This window comes from Alosa sapidissima, chromosome 18 (assembly GCF_018492685.1).
Source record: "Alosa sapidissima isolate fAloSap1 chromosome 18, fAloSap1.pri, whole genome shotgun sequence".
NCBI classification, from domain to species: Eukaryota; Metazoa; Chordata; class Actinopteri; order Clupeiformes; family Clupeidae; genus Alosa; species Alosa sapidissima.
Genome location: NC_055974.1, coordinates 548,543 through 568,125, shown reverse-complemented (window position 1 = coordinate 568,125; position 19,583 = coordinate 548,543). Strand labels below are relative to the sequence as shown.

At 42.2% G+C, this 19,583-nt stretch overlaps 2 protein-coding genes across 4 annotated transcripts; one reads left to right on the top strand and one right to left on the bottom strand.

Moving 5' to 3' along the window:
* Positions 1–1,873: 1,873 nt before the first annotated feature.
* Positions 1,874–8,793, bottom strand: LOC121689557 (hydroperoxide isomerase ALOXE3-like). 3 transcript variants are annotated; one of them, XM_042069445.1, is made up of 15 exons: positions 8,632–8,793; positions 7,791–7,995; positions 7,461–7,539; positions 7,227–7,349; positions 6,678–6,781; positions 6,300–6,469; positions 6,035–6,178; positions 5,577–5,777; positions 5,387–5,473; positions 5,079–5,248; positions 4,308–4,429; positions 3,840–3,940; positions 3,575–3,736; positions 3,100–3,255; positions 1,874–2,111 (listed from the first exon to the last, which is right to left on the bottom strand). In XM_042069445.1, exons 1-15 carry the CDS (start codon positions 8,773–8,775, stop codon positions 1,929–1,931), a joined length of 2,151 nt encoding a protein of 716 aa, XP_041925379.1. In that variant the 5' UTR covers positions 8,776–8,793; the 3' UTR covers positions 1,874–1,928. The 3 variants fall into 3 exon arrangements, with proteins under 3 accessions (XP_041925379.1, XP_041925382.1, XP_041925380.1); XM_042069446.1 differs by lacking the exon at positions 1,874–2,111 and having other exon boundaries at positions 3,117–3,255; positions 3,586–3,736; XM_042069448.1 differs by lacking the exons at positions 7,461–7,539; positions 8,632–8,793 and having other exon boundaries at positions 7,791–7,844.
* A 2,872-nt stretch (positions 8,794–11,665) lies between these two features.
* On the top strand, positions 11,666–18,526 carry LOC121689563 (putative C-type lectin domain family 20 member A). The gene is made up of 7 exons (XM_042069460.1): positions 11,666–11,884; positions 12,442–12,487; positions 13,042–13,428; positions 13,722–14,078; positions 15,466–15,579; positions 17,832–17,914; positions 18,105–18,526. The coding sequence occupies exons 2-7, from the start codon at positions 12,463–12,465 to the stop codon at positions 18,177–18,179; spliced, it is 1,041 nt and encodes a 346-aa protein (XP_041925394.1). The 5' UTR covers positions 11,666–11,884; positions 12,442–12,462; the 3' UTR covers positions 18,180–18,526.
* Positions 18,527–19,583: the final 1,057 nt, after the last annotated feature.

Here is a 19,583-nt window from a genome sequence, read left to right as displayed (position 1 = left end):
GGTGTATTGTTCTAGAGTCCCTGGGCATTAGGTCCAGGGTGGCGTAGTCGACACAAACAATCTCCACTATTGATCCGGTCACACACTGATATCAATTGCAACACCCAGAGGAATAAAAATCAATTTTACAAAATAGGGGAATGCCACGATCGGCGGACTTTGACCTACACACGCAGTAGCCGGCGTCACGAGACTCTGATCATGTAATGAGCACTGCATTAATCTGCGTCTCCGTGGCACACATAGAAAAGGCAGCGCTGTGATATTTAGCACTTTAAGAATTGCGTCGCCGGTTCGAATTCGACGGCCGTTTCTGCGGTGTCATGTTGTTTTACACGACGCCCACCCTCTGGTCATCGCGTCGCCGATTGCCCGCGACATCTTATGAAGCAAAGAACCTGACTGTTTGTAACTGTTTGCGTCCTGTTTCTTGTGCTTTTTTACTGAGGGCAATCATATTAATCATTGATATCAATTGCAAAATCCAGAGGAATAAAAATCAATTTTACAAAATAGGGGAATGCCGCGATCGGCGGACTTTGACCTACACGGCGTCACGAGACTCTGATCATGTATATAATGAGCACTGCATTAATCAGCAGTGCTCGCCCGCGACATCTTATGAAGCAAAGAACCTGACTGTTTGTAACTGTTTGCGTCCTGTTTCTTGTGCTTTCTTACTGAGGGCAATCATATTAATCATTGATATCAATTGCAAAACCCAGAGGAATAAAAATCAATTTGACAAAATAGGGGAATGCCGCGATCGGCGTCACGAGACTCTGATCATGTAATGAGCACTGCATTAATCAGCGTCTCCGTGGCACACATAGAAAAGGCAGCGCTGTGCTATATAGCACTTTAAGAATTGCGTCGCCGTTTCCGCGGTCTCACGTTGTTTTACGTGACGCCCGCCCTCTGGTCATCGCGTCGCCGATCGCCCGCGACATCTTATGAAGCAAAGAACCTAATAATAATTATAAGGCTATCACAATTAAAATAATTGGTAGGCAGACAAACTGTTTTGTTTTGCGAGAAAATACATTTAGCAAATAGTATATAAATGCAATAAAGCTCCTTCAAAATTAGCACGGAGGTCTGATTTGAATGACAAACTAGCTGAGCCAATAAGATAACATAATTAGCCTACCATTAGAATTAACTTAACTTGGCCGTTAGCCTGGTCAGGACCAGGCTATTTAGGAAAAAGATAGGCTACTTACTTTGAGCTCTCTTGTCAAAATCTTCTTAAATTAAGACATGAAAACCTTTTTCAGCCACTGTGTGAGCAGAACTGGGGATCATGGACCCTGGGAGCATACAACCCTGGGAACATGGGTCCCAGGGAACATTGGACCCTGGGAACATAGGTATGGTCCCCATGCAAGCCACAGCAAAAAAAGGAAAGTAGCATGCAAGCTAACCTAAGAGCTGTCTAGTGCACCCAGGCAGTAACTTGGCAGACATTGCCCATTTATTTTTCAGTTTTCAGATTTTATTTGATGGTTATTTCTTCCCTTGTACCCATACTTAATGACTGTACATTTGTCATGATTTTCAAGAATCAGAACGCAGGTTTTAATGCTGCATGGACATTGTTTATCTGACCTTAGAGGGGGTTCGGGTGTAACCTCTGGTAAAATGTATGGGCCTGCACTATGCCGAAAACATGCGTGCATAGTCCGTTGTTTGTCTCCTAAACATTCCTCACCTGTTATCCAGACATGCTTGACATTTAACATTTAATTCACAGCCATAGGTTATTTTGAGAATGATGACTTTCTCTTCAGCATTGTTGTAGCGTAGCTATAGCGTATAGCCTGACCGTTAAAACAAGGCAGATATGAAGAGGCATTGCAACAATGTTTAGAGATACATTGTAACGATGGCTACAAAGATTATGCAGACTGTGTGTGTGTGTGTGTCTGTTAAATAGTAATGCTGTTTTCTATATTCTCTGGGTCCATGTAAGTGTAGGGCAGCTTTATTTCTTTGTTTCTCTCTTCTTCTTTATCTCTTTCTTTCTTCCCATTGTTCTCCTTCAGCTCCTCCTTCAGTTTGAGGGAAAACTCCTCCGGCTCAGAGAAGTACTTCTCAGAGTGTTGCCGCATCTGGTGGTGGTGGTGGGGGGGGGTAAGGTGATGTTTGAGATATGAATAGAGATAGAAAGAACTAAAGAGAGGAGACAGACAGGGAGGAGTATAGGAGTATAAGCAGTCTCTGTATCTATCTATAGTACTTGTATAACTGTGTGTGTGTGTGTGTGTGTGTGTTCCATTTACTGCTTTTATAAATGGAATCTTGATCAATTTCATTTGCCTTTTTTAACACTAATATTGAAAAATTCCCTCTTTAATGTCAAAGTGAAAGCCGATTTCTACAAAGGAATGTTAATTAATTAATTAAAAATATATAATGGAAAATAAGTGATTGCATAAATATTCACCTCTTTCCAGTCAGAATTTAGAAGATGCACACATGGCTGCAATTAGAGCATGGAGACTGGGTGGACAGGTCTCAATTAGGCTTGCATATATGGAAACTGCAATATTACTCTAACATTTTAAACTAACATTTTTCTTTGCATAACTGCTCAAGCTCTGCCAGGTTGGAAGGGGATTGGGTATGAACAGCCCTTTTTAAGTTCAGCCACAGATTTTCTGTAGGAGGTCTGGACCTTCCAGACGCAGGTGTCTTTATATTACTATACTATACACATTCACTTCGCTCAGGCGATCTCCATTTCAGTATTTGTGGCTATTAGCACCAATTGCCTGGGCTGTTACTTTAACCTGTCAGTTACTTTAAGGGGGGTGGATATTTATGCAATCACTTATTTTGAAGCATATATTTTTAATTAATTAACATTACTTTGTAGAAACTTTCATTTTGACAATATCTTTTTGTAAATTATTGTAAAAAGGGGCAACTTAAATTGATAAAGGGTCCATTTATTAGAGCAATATAAGGGGAAATATCCAAGGTGGGTGAATTACTTTTATAGGTACTGTAGTAGATGTCAAGCAATTCTGCAGGTGGAAGGACTGTGTGTGTCTGTGTGTGTCTGTGTCTGTGTGTCTGTGTGTGTGTGTGTTCTACCTTCTTTGGGTCCAGGTAGGTGTAGGGCCGCATTTTCTCTTTGTTTCTCTCCTTTATCTTCTCACTGATCTCCTTCAGCTCCTCCTTCAGTTTGTCAGTCAGGGAGAGCACCTCCGGCTCAGAGAAGTACTTCTCAGAGTGTTGGCCCAGAGACACCTGGTGTAAAGGGGGGTTATTGTTAGAGGTGGTTAGAGATATGAATAGAGAGAGAGGAAGAACGTACTAAAGGGAGGAGACAGAGAGGAGTATAAGCAGTCCATAAGCATCTGTCTATAGTTGTGTAACTGTGTGTGTGTGTGTGTAACCTAGTATAAGTAACCTTGTATATAAGGTATAACCTAAGTATATAACCTTGTATGTAAAGATGTCAAGCAATTCTGTAGGTGAAAGGACTGTGTGTGTGTGTGTGTGTGTGTGCGTGTGTGTATGCGCGCGTGCGTGTGTTGGGGTTGTGTGGGTGGGTTAGATGACTCACAAAGTCTCCACCTTTCTTGCTGGTGATCCAGGCACCAGCCATGCCCCAGACAGAGGTGTTGATGTCGGGGAGCGTGTTCAGGAGGTCGGCTTCATCTTTGCTTTGTGGCGCTTCAGATTGTAGTGAGTTTGGACTGTTGGGGAGCCAGCCCCCAAAATGAAACTAAAATCACAACAGACAGTAAAGTCAATAAATAGTGTGTGTGGTGTTTAGTACTCTTTCTAGAGATGTGCAGTGAGTATGTGTGTAAGAACACATCACTCACATTTCCATTGTTCAGAGCAGAGTGTTGTGCCGTCATGGTAAAGATCACCATAGTGATAAACTTGGTGACCTCTTTGGTTGATTTGAAGGAATTGGGGATTCCTAAGACAGTGTGGGATGGGTTAGATCTCAATGAAGTTTGAAAGACCAATAGTAACCAACTTAGACCAATCCTAAACTAGTTGTACGCTCCACAAACGGAGTTCTTCACTTGTAACCATGGCCTCACTTTGTATTTTCCCTCTAACCCCAAATCTGACCCCATCTTTCATGCATCAATACATACTTTCCCTCTTTCTTATCTTGTCTTACCCTTGCATATTTATCTTTTGCTCTCACTTTGTCTATTACCTCTTCCTCCTCATAATTGCACATCTTTCAGTCTCTCTTTTTTTTTCCTCTCGCTCTGGTAGGCTACATCATTTCTTTCTCCCTCTCATTTATTTCTCTATCTCTCTGTTTATCTCACCAGTGCTGGCCTTCTCCAGGAAGCCATGTTTGTAGATGTCTGAGATCCAGTGCTGCAGTTCCTCATCTACTAGAACGTCCATGTCAGAAGGGTAGAACACAGCTATAACGGCCTCCACATACCTACACACATAAAACATAAACACGCACTTTCATGAGACAACACATCTGAACTGAACCAGGTGATGCCATTACACTGAAATGGAGATGTATGCATGTTGCAGCCCCACAGACTGAGCAATGTGGTGAAGAAGAAATCCCAGATTCTATTTCATACGTTTCTATTTATTGTAAAAGGGCACATGTTACAACTAACACGTTGTGTTGGAATGAAGATAAACCTGTATCACAACAGACATATTAACCCTCAGTTTACTGTAGTTTATCCAGCCATTTTTTGCAGGTTTTTGCTGGTTGGTTTGATGGTCAAAAATAATGTAATAATAAAATTATGTTTTGTGAGTTTTCCCCCCACTCATTCGTCTTTGACATTCGGGTCGCGGTAAAAATACATGTTTTAAAATTGACGATAAAGTTGGTTCTACTTAATGGATCAGAAGACCACTTAGTTTAGCGTAATTCCTGAACCCTCCCCTTTCGATAGACACCAGTGACACCTCTGGACAACGAGGGTACTAACTATTAAAATTAGTAATTTCCCAAGGGTGCGCCAGTTCTGAGGGTTAAAGGTGCAGGCAACATTTGACCTTCAGTGATGATTGGAAAGTGATTTCAAATTGTCTCATTCTGATCTCTCTCTCCAAGCCCTTACTTGCTGAGGGCACCCCACACCAGCAGACCATCATCTCGGTAGTAGTACTTGGGCACCTTGTCCAGGCCGCGCTCACTGATGTCGTCTGGCAGACAGAGGGAGCTGTACTTCAAAGCATGCATGGCTCTCCTCATCACCTCCACCATGCCAGTGCTACCTGTGGATGTGTACTGAGAGAGGGGGAGGAGGAGGGAGTGTGGTGGAGATGGAGGGAGTGTGGTGGAGTGACAAAATCAAACAAATAAACAGTCTTCCCTTCCAATTTTAAGCACAGTGTTTCAACTAGTGTCACACATGTAGAGTCTTACCATACTGATGGCTCCCTTCTCAGAGATTAGTTTCTCTCGGCCAAGAGTGTTGGCATAGAGTGTGAAACGCATGTGTGGAATCAGCAGCTGCAGAACAAAGAATGATGTCGGACACGCAAGTGATAATGTTGGATTATCTCAACCTAGACCTGTAAGTGTAGCCTCTAGTTTACTTGAGGAGGAGGGATACCTTGTAGATGGGGTGAGCTGAGGGCAGATTACGGAGCGTTGCGAGGATGTAGGCCTCTGCCAGAAGGTGTGTGCGTAGCAAATGGAAGTTGAACTGGTGCTCGATGAAGTCAGCAGCCCGAACATGCGTCTTGGCCAGTAGCCAGGCCTCTTCATCATTGGGCAGGAACACCGGGTTTTTTTCACCAGGCTCCTGCTGGAGCTGAAATCAGAATTGGTGTAGTCAAAAAAATGCAACTTCAACCCAACTCTCGACAACTATAATTGCAACTGAGTGTAAACCATTCCATTTAAACTACAACTTCCACACACTGACTGACAATGGCGTTTTTTTACCCAGGCAATGTATTTTGGATACACTTTCTCAGTAAACTACATCTCCCTCCAACTCTCAGTTGAATCAGAATTGCACTGTTCTGTCTCAATATGTATCTCTTTCATTTCATGCCAATGGTGTACCTGGATGGCGATAGGTAACAGCCTGTTCAGCTTATTTTTGAACAGCAGGCAGAAGGGTGCTGGGACGTACTGAAGTCGCATGTTGATGACATTTGGGGGCACCTCAGCCAGTCGGGAATAGTCACACAGGAAGATATTGCCACTCTACTCAGACAAGCACACAAATGGCCACTTCTGTTTTTAGTCAATAAACCCAATATACCTAAATCCTTATTTTCTTAAATACTCTGGCTAGCTGTGTACCTTTATTTCATTAACAATATACCTGTATTTCCACTGGCAGCATACTTCCTTCTAAAAAGGGATACACCATCGCCTCAGTGACTGCAAACTTTTGTGGAAGCACCTTGCAGCGTTGGATCATCATGGGATTGGCACCATTGAGAAGCTGGTACCCAAAGAACTCGTCCTCTTTCCAGTGCTGGGTCACATAGTCTGAAGGGACGCACAAACTGTATTACATCACTGGTAGATTCTTACAAGACTTGTAATTGTGTTGTAACACATTCATAGGATGTAGTAGATAACATACAGTGTAGAATTGCTAAAGCTGGCAGTTAGATGGCAGTTTGTTAGTTTCAGCAGTAAGTCCCATTATTTGTATGCAGTAATTTGAGAATAATAACCATATTATAGGTTCTACCAAATATTTGAGTCTTGTAGGTCCAGAAGACCTGTTTTATATCATCCAGCTTGCCCCACGGCTTCTTGCTGGTGGCCAGGAATTTCATCTTGAGTTCAGCCATCCTGCAAGTGTGAGAACACAGACAAGAGATCTCTCGGTAGGCAGATAACAGATGAATTCCACATAGTTCACTGCCTATACAGTTCTGTAATCTGAAGTATTACTGCATCTTAGAACTCCATTCAATGTGATAATGAGTCAATAATGATGGTAGCTCTATATGTTACTCAACTCCCAGATGTCTTGGTTCAGACAGTAAATTTGTAGCAATATATAGTAGCAGCATAAAACGATATGAAAATGAAGAACATCATCGGGGTATTTTTCTTTTTGAAATCCACCAATGAGATAACAGAATGGACACAACCAGCTAATCTTCAGAGTGGTAGTGAGTAAAGTGCATCACCAGACTCAAGCATTGCTCACTGAGCTCCTAATGTTATGCCCAGCCTATACTGGCCAAATTAGTAGATAGGATGATGTCACATTAAAAGGGAGGTGTCTCACGTGATCCTAGTGGTGAACTCCAAGTCCAGACGCTTGTCAAGGGAGTAGCGGAACTCAGCAGGGAGCGCCTTCGGGTCCTCTAATGCCAAGCAGTGGGGGAGACCCTCCATCAGCTCTTTCCACCTGAGGCATACATAAAGACATGGCAACAGAGTAAACACACACATGCACACACACACACACATTAAATCATTCATTCATTCATATGAAAAAGTATATAGATACTGCACATACTCAAATTGTTGTTTTCGAAGCTCTAGCTCTTTTAGTCGGTGTTCCATAAGGGCAGGAATTTCATTCTTCAAAGTTATTGCTTGCAGGAAGTAGGCACACACACACACACACAAACACATGTGCACTATTATCCACCTTACCTTATTACAGATGATCACTTGGATACTTGTTTTTTTGCTAGCCTCTATTGATCAGTATGTAATGAATAGCAATGAAATATGTAGTTCTTTAATCAGACAACAGTTTCATATATAATGGTCATTAATCAGGAAGCATCTCATAAACACAGCTCACCTGAAGCCATATACAGTACAATAAGATGTAACTTACCTTTCCCTTCTCGAACCTGTAAGAGTTGTCTTTCCTTGACCCATGAGTAGCATGGGAAATGTAGTGTTTCGTTTTCGGGCGTCTGCACTTTCACCGTTAGACAGTACCAGTCTTGATCTGGCAAAAAGAGATACTGCTCCTTGTCCAAGCTAATCAGGATCACCTTCCCCAGCTTGGCAGGGCACTCCACAGTGTACTCCTTTTCCTGCCACGTAACAATGAGAACGAGAGCATCTCGAGCATCCTCTTAGCATGTCATGCTTTAGGCCAAATAACTCACTTTTCAATGCCTAATGTTAGAAGACATATACAGCCAGTACACACACTGGTCTACACTACACTCAGTGTTGGTTCTGGCCTTGCACACTGTTTCAGCATATTTTTTAACATGATTTAAGCATCAGCCTCTGTGTGCGATTTCTTTTTTTCACCTACTTGAATTCCACGCACCAGGTGTAACATCCTTGTATACTCAGAGCTGAACATAAGGCGCAGTTGCCACCTTTAAACTAATGCTGTCATGATAAAGGCATACATTCAAATGTGCTGCACTTTAGTGGTGTGGCCATAGTCAAATTAATAACTGTACAGTGAGCACAGTCCACCCAGCAGCTACATTTCAAACTTTTCTTCTGATTAAAATGATCACAAAATACATTAGTAGAAATTAGGATGATTGCATTTATATTCTGCCGCTTTGAATTTGGTCCATTTTTTCATATGACCATCAAGTAATGTAATGTAAAAGTCTTTACATTTCACTGTGACTTACTTCAACTGGCACCATTTTGAAAACAATATTCAAAGTTATTCTACCCCATTGAGGTCTCTTTGTCCTTACCACACCATTGCTCATCTCCGGTGATTCATTGAGTTTCTTGCGCTCACTCTTTCCCTCCGTTCCATAGAGGGTGATGAAGATGTGGTCAAATGTGCCATGCCACACCTTATCTCCAGTAGTTACTGTCACCGTGTATTTCACCATTACTTCATGTGTAGAGAGGTGCACACCTGACTAACCGGTACTTCCACTACAGTGCACGCTATTATACCCAAAGCAACAGGTGTGTTCATATAATCTATAGCTTATCTCTTAACAGTAATCCACCTACTGGAATAAAAACATCACTACTCTATGTGTCACTAACTGGCCCTCCTCCTTCCTACGTCTCCTCTTTTATCTATCTTTTAGGCTTACTCTTACTCTCCCTATCTCACATTATGACACACACACAGAGAAAGAGAGAGAGAGAAAAGGAGGAACATATTCAACATGTACCTCTTCTCCACTTCATAACCTGCCAAAATGTATGTTTAATTTGAAAGCCTTATTTAAGTTCTGTACTCTAAGCATGTAACATTGTATTGCAAAGTGCATAGTGGTACAAGATATTGGGGGACAGCCATGGCCTACTGGTTAAGGCTTCGGGCTTGTAACCGATCCCCGACCAGCAGGAAAAAATGTCCTACTGATTTCCCTAATGGGATCAAAAGAGTATGTATACTTATACTTACTTATAAAATATGACCATCACTCAGTTCTGCACAAAAATAAATAACTCAATCTAATTTGTCTCCATATCCTACTCTTGATACTTTTGTGTATGTAAATGTGGGTGTGTTTATAAGTAAGTATATACTCTTTTATGTTGCGGTGGTCACACAGACACACAGAGGTCCAACAGACATGGTCCTGCCGCATTTGGTGCTGCGAGCAGGGTCAAGAGATGCATGGTTCTCTGATTGCTTTGTAAAGAATGTAATACTCTGTCTTGGTTGAGGAGTGTGTCTTAATCTGTTGTTTGGTGCGTGAGTGCATGTGTTGCACAGGTGCCTGTGTGGGTTGAGAGTGTGTGCAGGTGGTTTCCAGCAGCAAAGCAGCAGCTGACAAGGAGTAAGATATTGCAGACTGGTTCTGCAGCCCCTCGCTTTCCAGCAGTGAGTAACTTTATCTGTAAGTACATCCAGTTCAGACTGTTGAATATGGAGGGAGAACTGGAGGAATTGCGTCAGCAGATACAGCTGCTGACGATGCAGAATGCATACTGTAACTGCAGCAGGCTAATACCGCTGCTAGCTCTAATACTGCTGGTAATGCTCAGGTTTTTAATAGCACTGGTGGTGCATCTAACGCCTAGAACGAGTTACGATGAACGAGAACGATGGCTTCTCCCTATGGGGACCTTCGGGGCATGGGTGGTGGAACCCATTAGCGGGGTCAGGGAAGATCCCCTCCTGGCCTCTATGTGTCGCGGTGTTTCGGCCCACTGAACACTCGCGTGTTATGTGTTTTGTATGTCTCTGGCCCTAGTAGCCCTGCCACGCTCTGCCACTACTGTTTTTTGTTATTAATTACAGATTATAAAGACGTACAGTTTTTTTTTGATGATCTCAGTTCTTACATTTTGGAGCAGGGTGGATGGATCCACAAATTAATTTTCATTCTTATTAATATTGTGGGATAGGCCATTTTGTCTCCACAGAGGTCTGCGCTCTTGAGTGGCCTTCTAGTTAGCATATTAAAATGCAACCCAAAATAAGTGTGATTGAGGGAGGAGAGAGGGTGGAGTGTAATGCTCGTGCATGGGCACTTAATTTCACGTTAATTGGGATGTACAAAGAAAGGTTGTGCGGATTGCTGCTTACGCACAGTGTCATACATCTGGATTTTTTTGTGCTTGCGCAACTTTCCAGGTTTTCGTGTACGCGATGTTTTAGTAGGAATTCCACGTAAGTCTTTGTACATGAAAATAAGCCCAAAAGAAGCGACTGCACTGTATTGCACGCACAGCAAGACCTGGCAATGCATGAATTGGTGACCGGATTGAAGCAGCAAAGTAATCACGGCGCGGCAGTGTTGTAGTACTCAAGTCCAAGACTCGGACTCGAGTCATGAGCTAAATTTAGAGACTCTTGACTTGGACTTGAGCACTGAATGACTCGAACTTGGACTCGGACTCGTACATTCAGACCATGCAGACTCGGATATTGAGACGAGGACTCGACTTTTTTTGTAATGTCATTAGGCTATAATTGTAATATGTCATTAGAATATTATTTGGTATAGGATTTTAATATCTAAATTATGTTTAGTATTAATGTTAGTGCAATGGAGTGTTACTGCTTCATGTCATACTGTATACATGTCAATAACGGACGTTAGGCTAACTTTAACGGCTCCAAATGCCTGGAGACATGAATGCCCCGAAGGTTGCCAGTTTTGCATTTATTAATAGTGACTCGACTCGGACTTCAATACTGGAGACTCGAACCTGCACTTGGACTCGAGTCATAGTGACTTAACTACAACACTGCGGGGCGGTCCTTGTCATTCCCAGGTGCCATGAATGCACCATTAACATCCACTCCCCGAACCTCTGACGCTACATTTCTGGGGCGGTCATGTTAGAGGAGCTTACAGGTACAGCGCAGAGTCAACGCAGAGGCATAGGTTAAAAATGCCCTCTGTGTACATGTAGACGCTGCGTAGATTCTACGCAGAAACAACATAACATACCGAAGATCACGGTACCCACTCGAAGGCAGAGGACAAAAGTGTGTTGAGCAAAACGTCTGCATTTCAGACTTCTTTGTCCCCACAAGAGTTTAACAGGTGCGATAATTCAAAATCCCCATGTTATTTTCCCGTAGGAAAAATCACAAGATACCGCATCTTAAAGATGGCAGCTTTTTTGTAGGCGAACTTCAGAGGTCTATGGCAACACTGACAGCAGTTCCACTCACAGGTCTCACTCACAGTAGCCTACTCCGCCCACTCACCCGCACATGCGCTCACAGAGAGAGAGAGAGAGAGAGAAAGGGAGAGATGTGGGCGTAGGTGGAGGTAACCTATTGCATTTTATTCCGAGCTTTCATTCAGGAGGAGCAGGATCTACTGCTTGTTTACCACATTGAGGTTTTTTTATTGAATAATACAAAGAGCAAACATAACTGTATTGTTATGAATATTTTCCACAATCCTTGGGCATATCCTAGCCTAACGCTGAATGTGAATTCCATGTGGTTGACTTGAATGCTACTCACTGGACCAAAAAGTGGGACCTGTGTTCTGCTGTTGAAGCAAATGTCATCACGTGAGTCATAATGATCAATACATTGTCTAGTGTTAAGGTCAAGTTATTGTTTCATTCAAAATGTTCAGGCAATCTTAATTATTGTTTTTTGGTAATATTGGTTGAATGTTTGTATTCATGTAAGGCAGTCCTATGTAGGACGCTCCTACATGAATCCTTTAATTCTCCCGTTTAATTCTCCAGTCTTTCTCCAGTTTAGTTTCAACTGTTGTACAATGGAAAAAATCATATTATTTTGTTTTATAGCTGTGAATAGTTTTGGGTCAGGGTTTCTTGTATTCCTCTGGCAATGATCTCAGATTTCTCTTTGTCATGCCGAATATCAGGTCACACAATACAAATCAAGGGAGGGTCTGCTTCAGCTCAAATAACATTTGGAGAGAATGCTGACAGCAATATACAAACCTGCACTCAATAATTAAAACATATGACTTAACTTTCTGAAGATTTGTGTTCAAGAGATATTTTACAGATAATTAAAAAAATGTCCAGCTACACGTTTTACATTAACATCATATTTTACATCCTTTTAATTTAAATGTGCTCTCATACTGTAGGTATTTTCCTGCAGACTGATCATGTTCCTTCTTCTGCTGGTCTCAGGTTGGTTGGAAATGCATGTAAAGTGCAAGCTATGATACAAAAAAGCCCAAATGACCACACTCTCTACTGTACAGAGCACCTAACGGGTCATAGTGAGAATTATTTTTTAGAGGTGGAAATGTATTTTTAGAGCTCCTTTTGTGTTCCTCCTCACAACAATGTTCCGTTCCCTTGCAATACTTTTGCATTCACTTGCAATCAGTCTACGTTCCCTCACAACAACTTTGCATTCCCTCACAATACTTTTCACTTTGCGAGGGAACACAAAACTATTGCAAGACGAGGCAAAACTCAGTGCCAGGGACAGCAAAACTATTACGAAGGAAGTTAATAGGAGCTCAAAAAATAAATCCCCACATCAATAACAATACATTCCCACCATGCCCATTACCCCTGTTTTAACGAGTAAAGACTACTTTATTTGTCAAAAAATATATACTTATATTAAATAATGAATACAATCATCATTTCTCATATTGGTTAATGTAGCTGTACAGTCTGATACAGTCTGGTTACTGATACCACTCTTGGTCTCTTTTGTTTTTGCTGCTCAGGCCTCTGCACCCTCTTATTTGCCCTTCCCCATCCATATCATTTTGTGAATGAGCCAATGACTTGGACTGAGGCTCAAACACACTGCCAAACGTACTACATAGACCTGGCCACTGTTTATGATGTGGACGACATGGGCAGTCTTATGCAGTCAGTGGACGGAAGCTATAATGACTCCGCTTGGATCGGCCTCTATGATGACACCCTAAAAAGCTGGAGGTGGTCTTTGGAAAATGAAAGCTACTACAAAGAGGGGGAGAGATACTTTAGGCAATGGTGGGATAAACCTGATAACTATGGTGGCAATGAGCTGTGTGCTGTGATGGTATTTGACAATAAATGGCATGATGCTCCATGTGATTATACCTTTCCTGTCATCTGCTATGATGGTGAGTAAGTTAGTTCAGTTCAGCTGAAAATACTATATGTACGATGCAATATTTTACATTTAGTCATTTATCTGACGCTTTTATCAAAACCACTTACAAAAAAAGGGAACAAGTCCCAATTGAAGTAAAATTAAGTCAAGAGCAGAAAAAGGCGGGATAGTCAGGATAGAGAATAAGGTAAGTGTTAAGTGCTAGATTAAGCATGTCCAGTTGTTTAGTTGTGCTGGGGAAATTAGTGGGGGAAATAGCACCAGATATTTGCTCACGTTTGTTTCCTGTTCATGTTTTTTTAGGAAGAGAAAACATCAATGAGACATATGTTCTGATCCCACAGTTCATGAACTGGACTTTTGGCCAGCAGTATTGCAGAGAGCACCACACAGATTTGGTCAGCATCCGAAACAAGGCAGAGTACCAAAACATCATTGATTTGTTGGATTCAGGCATCGCCTGGCTGGGCCTGCACAGAACTAGAAGCTGGTCGGACCAGACTAACTCCACCTTTAGGAACTGGAGAGAAGGAGAGCCGGATAACGGGCGGCAGACCGTGGAGGAGGGGCATCAGCACTGCACGGCTGTATCTTTCAATGCCTCTGGGAAATGGACAGACGAAAATTGCACCAGATCTCTTCCTTTCATCTGTTATGGAGGTGAGCAGTCATTAGGTATGGGCATTCAGGGCTATAGCCCCGGATGTTTTGTTATGACTTTTTTGTTTTTTTAAAGAGCAAATGGTGCAGAATCTATTTATAGTTCCGATCGTGCATTAAAACCTTGAGATGAGATGGACCTATTTATCAAATGTACAAGTAGGACCTATTTATCAAACATACAAGTACACGTAACAAGTCATCGTGTGCTCATTTTATTAAATTGTGCTCTTATTTTATTTTTTGTAAAATGAGCTGACAATTTAGTAAAACGTGCACATGATGATTTAATAAATTGTGCCACAATATACTAAAATGAGCACACAATATACTAAATGGTGCACACAATCTAGTAAAATGAGACCAACATTTAGTAAAATGAGCACACAATTTACTAAAATGAGCGCACAGTCTCTCAATATACAAAAATATCTTGCAATGACACCTCCCGGGCTCCGTATGAACATTATCTTAACATTAAACATAATTCGGAACGTAGGCTACTTTAAACATGCACTAGAGAAATAGAGAGAGAAAGAGAGAGAGAGAGAGAGAGAGAGAGAGAGAGAAAGAACCAGTTCCAGGCCATGTCATTTTGTTTGCATTTCCTGTTTGGTATACAGGGGTGTAGCACAAGATCCTGGGCCCTATTCATAGGCAGTCCTGATGGGCCCCCATATCCCCCCTCATATATTCCAGTCTTTTCAAGGGGCCCTCCCTCCCCTTGGGGCCCTAGTAATCAGTACTGGTTTTACCCCCAGTCCGACGCCCCTGTTGGTATATTAAAGTTATAAGGAAATCATAAAGGCAACAAGGACAAGGAGGTGGCAGAGTTATGCTGTTCTTGTCAAGTTCAGGTTGACTAAATAGGGCTATCAGCCTAAACTGCACTCACTAGCCTATAGTTTGGAGCATTGCCAAACAGTGCTGGCCTTACTTTGCCTTTGTAGAATCAAATTGGTGAGTCTCTTCAATGATTTGTTCTCCTTAAGCTAAACATAACATGAACCAGGGGATATTAATCTTTGCTAATTAAAACGCATTCCACAAGGTGGCTAGGCTGTATAGTTTGTGTTTTAATAGCAAACAGAAATGTCAAGATGGCAACAGGTTGTTACATCCTTTATTGTCAAAGCAATGAAGACTGCTCATCATAACTTAATGTATGCTTATTGTCAATATTATGAAATCAATGTGGCGCCAAGTAAGGCTAGATTCTTTTTTTAAATCGAAAGTGAGTAGCAAGAGCAGGCAAAATGAGAAATATGAGAACCGTTTAGACTCAACAGGCGTATTTGTATTTTCTTCCTGACCTGCATGTTATAGTGTACTGCAGCTACCCTTTTAATTGCTTACCCTGTACCTTTTCTGTATTTGTAATCTTTAGATCCAGTCATCTTTAATAAAACCACCAAGATACCAACTCCAGTGTCTATCACCACCACAGCTAGCACAACTGTCTTTGGACCTCGGGGTTCTACTGGAGTAATGCCTAATTTTGGTAACTCGCTCAGTTTTGCCAACACACTTCCCAACTCCGTCAGCATGGTACCAGATTCCACTTTGGACTCAGTATCAGATTTGACGTCTAAGGCTACTGACAGTTCTGCCATCAACATTACATCTGCTGCCAGCACCAGAATTAGTTCTGACACTCAAAGTCCTATGGAAACTACTCTCATTACTACCCATGGCACAACCCATGAAGATATGGCTGGCACTACTACTGGTACCAGGGCTGTCACCAGCCCTGATACCACTCTCAGTCGCTCTCCCACAACCCCTGAAGATATGGTTGGCACTACTAATGTTACTAGCACCATTGCTGTCACTAGCTACAGTGCCACTCTCAGTGGCTCTCTCAATAGTCTCACCATAACTCAAGGTAGTACCTTGACTCCACTGAATACCACTGACTCCCCATTTGTAGTTGCTACTGGCTCTTTATCATACTCCACTACAGGGTCCATCTCTACATCCATACAAACACATGGACCTCCCTTCAACCAATCAACCAGCACAGGCTTCACCACAACACGTACCCCCACACTTCCTGCTGTCCCTGCCTCTACATCTAACTTAACAACTACAGCACCAGGTATCATCCCCACCACTGACTCATTCCCTTCACTTCCACCAAACCAAACATTAAATTACACACTTACACCAATGCTCAAAGCCACCTCCAACCAAACCTCTAGCCCAGCTTCCACACACGTTACCAGCTCTTACTTTACTCCCCCATCCACCTCCTCAATTACTCCATCCCCTACAAACATCTCTCTTATAGCCACTACTGTTATAAACCAGACATCCAAACATAACCCCACAAATCCTGACATGACCCTTACCCCAACACCTGATCTTGCTGTTGTTTCAGCTTCAACTATGCTTTCTAGTCAGATTTCAACCCCAACATCCACCCTAAATCCTAGTTTCACTTCCATCCCAGTCTCTACAGTCTCCACTCCTCTAGCTGAAGCTTCAACCACTCTATCTACCACAGATTACATATCTGTATCCACCCCTGACACTAACCAAACTAGCAGTAATACTCTTGCCGTTACATCAAATCTGACCACTAAGCTAACGTCCACCCCAGTATATAGTCAAACTGATATTTTGCAATTTCCTCCCACACCAACATCAAAAACTTTTACTGGTGCATTAACCCCAAATATGAGCTCTGGTCCTAATGTAACTGTCAACTATAGTTCCACAAATAAGACCCCACCAATTCTCACAACCTCACAATTGCTGCCCCAAGCCACCACTACAGGCAAAATGATTACCCCTGGTTCTATTGGGTCTACTTCAGTATCCTATGGTTCTAGTCTTTCACCAAGTTCTGCTGCAAGTCCTAGAGCTCTAAGCACCTTCAGCACAGTATCAGGACCTATTGAACCCACTTTGGTTACAGTTACAGGTGTGACATCACAGGCTACTGACAGATTTACCTCCAGTATTCCACTTACTGCCAGAGTTGGCGACACCTTTGGCATGAGTGTCACCCCCCGTCCTCCAACTGACAATTCCCCCATTCCTACCCATGGCACAACGTTTGGAGATATGGTTGGCACCAGTCCTGCTACCAGTGCCGACAGTAGCTCTGGCACCACTCTCATTGCCTCTTCTAGTACTCTTGGCATCACTCAACGTGATGCTCTTGGAACTTACACAGGCACCACTTCTGTGACACTCAATGGTGCCTCATCAGACAGCACTGGCTCCAACTATAGTTCCATCCAAACTCATGGACCTCCATCCACTGGCTTTATCACCTCAAAACCAACAGCTACACCAGCAGACTCTACACCAGCACAATCTACCCATATGGAATTCTCACTTAAATCAAACGCAACATCCTCTTTCACCAAGAACACATACATCACTAGCGACTCATCTACTGTTCTATCCACTCCAATCTCCAGCCCAACCTCTCAACCAACCTCCAGCAGACCCAACTCAACGGCTGACCAAACATCCAGCTCAGACTACAGCTCTTTTAACACCAACCCCAAATCATCCCTCTACTCAAACACCAACCCAAGAACCCGTGGAAGTAGTGAGTGTTAGTGTGGGACCATTCAGCATCAGAGTTTGATATCTGTGATTTGTGTATGTCTTGTGTGTGTCTGTGTGCTGCACATAATAAATTAATTGAAGCAGATGAGCGAGAGCATGAATGTGTCCATATGTGTGTGTGTTGGATTACTTTTGTGACTCAAAGGCACATTGCTTTACTTTTTTAAGGTCATGTGATTGGACTGAGTGCAACACTTATCTCAGAGAGGGAGCTGACACAGTCTGAAATTGAACAACTGGCCATTGAACAGGTATAGATTGCTTCAACTATTTTTTTACTACCACAAGTTCTAATTTACTACTCACATTCTAATGTACCACTTTATGTGTGTGTGTGTGTGTTTGTGTGTGTGTGTGTGTGTGTGTGTGTGTGTGTGTGTGTAAATGTGTGGTGTGTTGTGTTGTGTTGTGTTGTGTTGTGTGTTTGTGTTTGTATTTCAGTTTGGGGAGAGGTTCAGAAGACTGGGGCTTTCAAGTAACATCACACTGCAATACATTCAGGGAATACATCCCTGAAAGATGATGAGAGAGAGAGAGAGAAATCCCAGACTATCATCATCCATATCCAAATATCAAACAGATATTGATGGCAGTATGTAAAATATTCCTTTGGTATCACTTAATCAATAAAAAAAAAAATAATGACGTAGACATTGTTGATGTATGTGTATGGACAATGATATCACCATGATTAAACAATGCAACTTATTCATCAAATAAAGGCTTGTGAATTGTGGATGCTGTTGTGCAGCACATTTTATTTTATGGTACAACATTTAAAAACTTGAGACTTTCTAATCAGGAGACAGCACTCAACCTCCCTTACGTATTCCTTCCCATTCACTTGAATAGGAAAATAGCTGCCTGATAACCAGGGGTTAAAGTGGGCCAGAACAGTCCGGCACCTCAGATAAATTAATAAATAAATAGATTCATTCATACCAACGATATAGCGCGATGGTATTGTTAAAGGTAAACTATGCAGTATTGGCAATTTCCTTACTGTTTTCTCGGTTTTTGCTTCTTTTTCGCTGGCTTTGTCGTGACGAATGTCTGAGAAACTCCATCGCTACCTTTTTCTAGCCGGTGCCTGGCATGTATGTGTATTTGAATGCAGTAAAGCAATTCGTTACACTCGTTATACTTCCTGACACTGAGGCCGACAGTTGCAAGGGTGGTTTTTCCGATCACAGGCGCTAGGGGGAACCCGACAAACACGGGACGTCCCCAGGACTTTAAGCGGACATTCACGACGTCCCCGATTGGTCCCCAACGTCATGTTCTCTAGTGGACGTGTTGTTGACGTTATTGACCTCCGAAGTAAGTTCTTCTTTGGTTATTGTGAGATGTCCGGTGCTGGACTTTCAACTTTGGATGCGGTTATCTTAGAGATACTTTTTGCAATACCTTCGATATACAAATCGTTGGAAAGCTTAGTTTATGGCCGTTCATGTGAGCACAATAACTTCATTTTGTAAATTTTACCAAAGCGACTGGTTTCGCCTTGCAGGGTTACATATTTTACATCATACAGTATGTTTTGCATTTTCATGCACTGGTAATTCATTGGAATTGCATTTCTAGTTGTGATTAATTGTTACAATAAGGAACAAAGAACAAGGTGAATGACTTTGGGGAGGAGTTAAAAGAGAGAGAATGTCTGCAAGAGAATTAAGTGCTGGGAACAGAGCAAGAGAAATGGGGAGGGCTGCACAGAATTACATGTAATGGAAATGACCAGACTTCTGCAAACTAGTGGTACAAAATATGGCCACCGCTCAGTCCTGCACATTTTCTCCGCAAAAATAAATCACGCTTCTATTGCAATCAATTTTGCTCCATCTCCTACTCCAGCCCCTATAGCAACTTTTGTGTATGTAAATGAGTGTGTGCATAGTGTGTGTTTATTTTTGTGTATTT

What these genes read in the sequence shown, in the direction of transcription:
- LOC121689557 (XM_042069445.1), bottom strand. Translation starts at nt 8,775, where the DNA reads ATGGTGAAATACACGGTGACAGTAACTACTGGAGATAAGGTGTGGCAT. An exon ending in GAGTTCACCACTAGGATCAC is followed by an intron (nt 6,782 to 7,226) that starts GTGAGACACCTC and finishes TCACACTTGCAG; the next exon opens with GATGGCTGAACTCAAGATGA. An exon ending in GTGTGGGGTGCCCTCAGCAA is followed by an intron (nt 4,430 to 5,078) that starts GTAAGGGCTTGG and finishes TTATGTGTGTAG; the next exon opens with GTATGTGGAGGCCGTTATAG.
- LOC121689563 (XM_042069460.1), top strand. Translation starts at nt 12,463, where the DNA reads ATGTTCCTTCTTCTGCTGGTCTCAG. An exon ending in CCTTCTTCTGCTGGTCTCAG is followed by an intron (nt 12,488 to 13,041) that starts GTTGGTTGGAAA and finishes TTTGCTGCTCAG; the next exon opens with GCCTCTGCACCCTCTTATTT. An exon ending in TGGAGTAATGCCTAATTTTG is followed by an intron (nt 15,580 to 17,831) that starts GTAACTCGCTCA and finishes TACTTTTTTAAG; the next exon opens with GTCATGTGATTGGACTGAGT.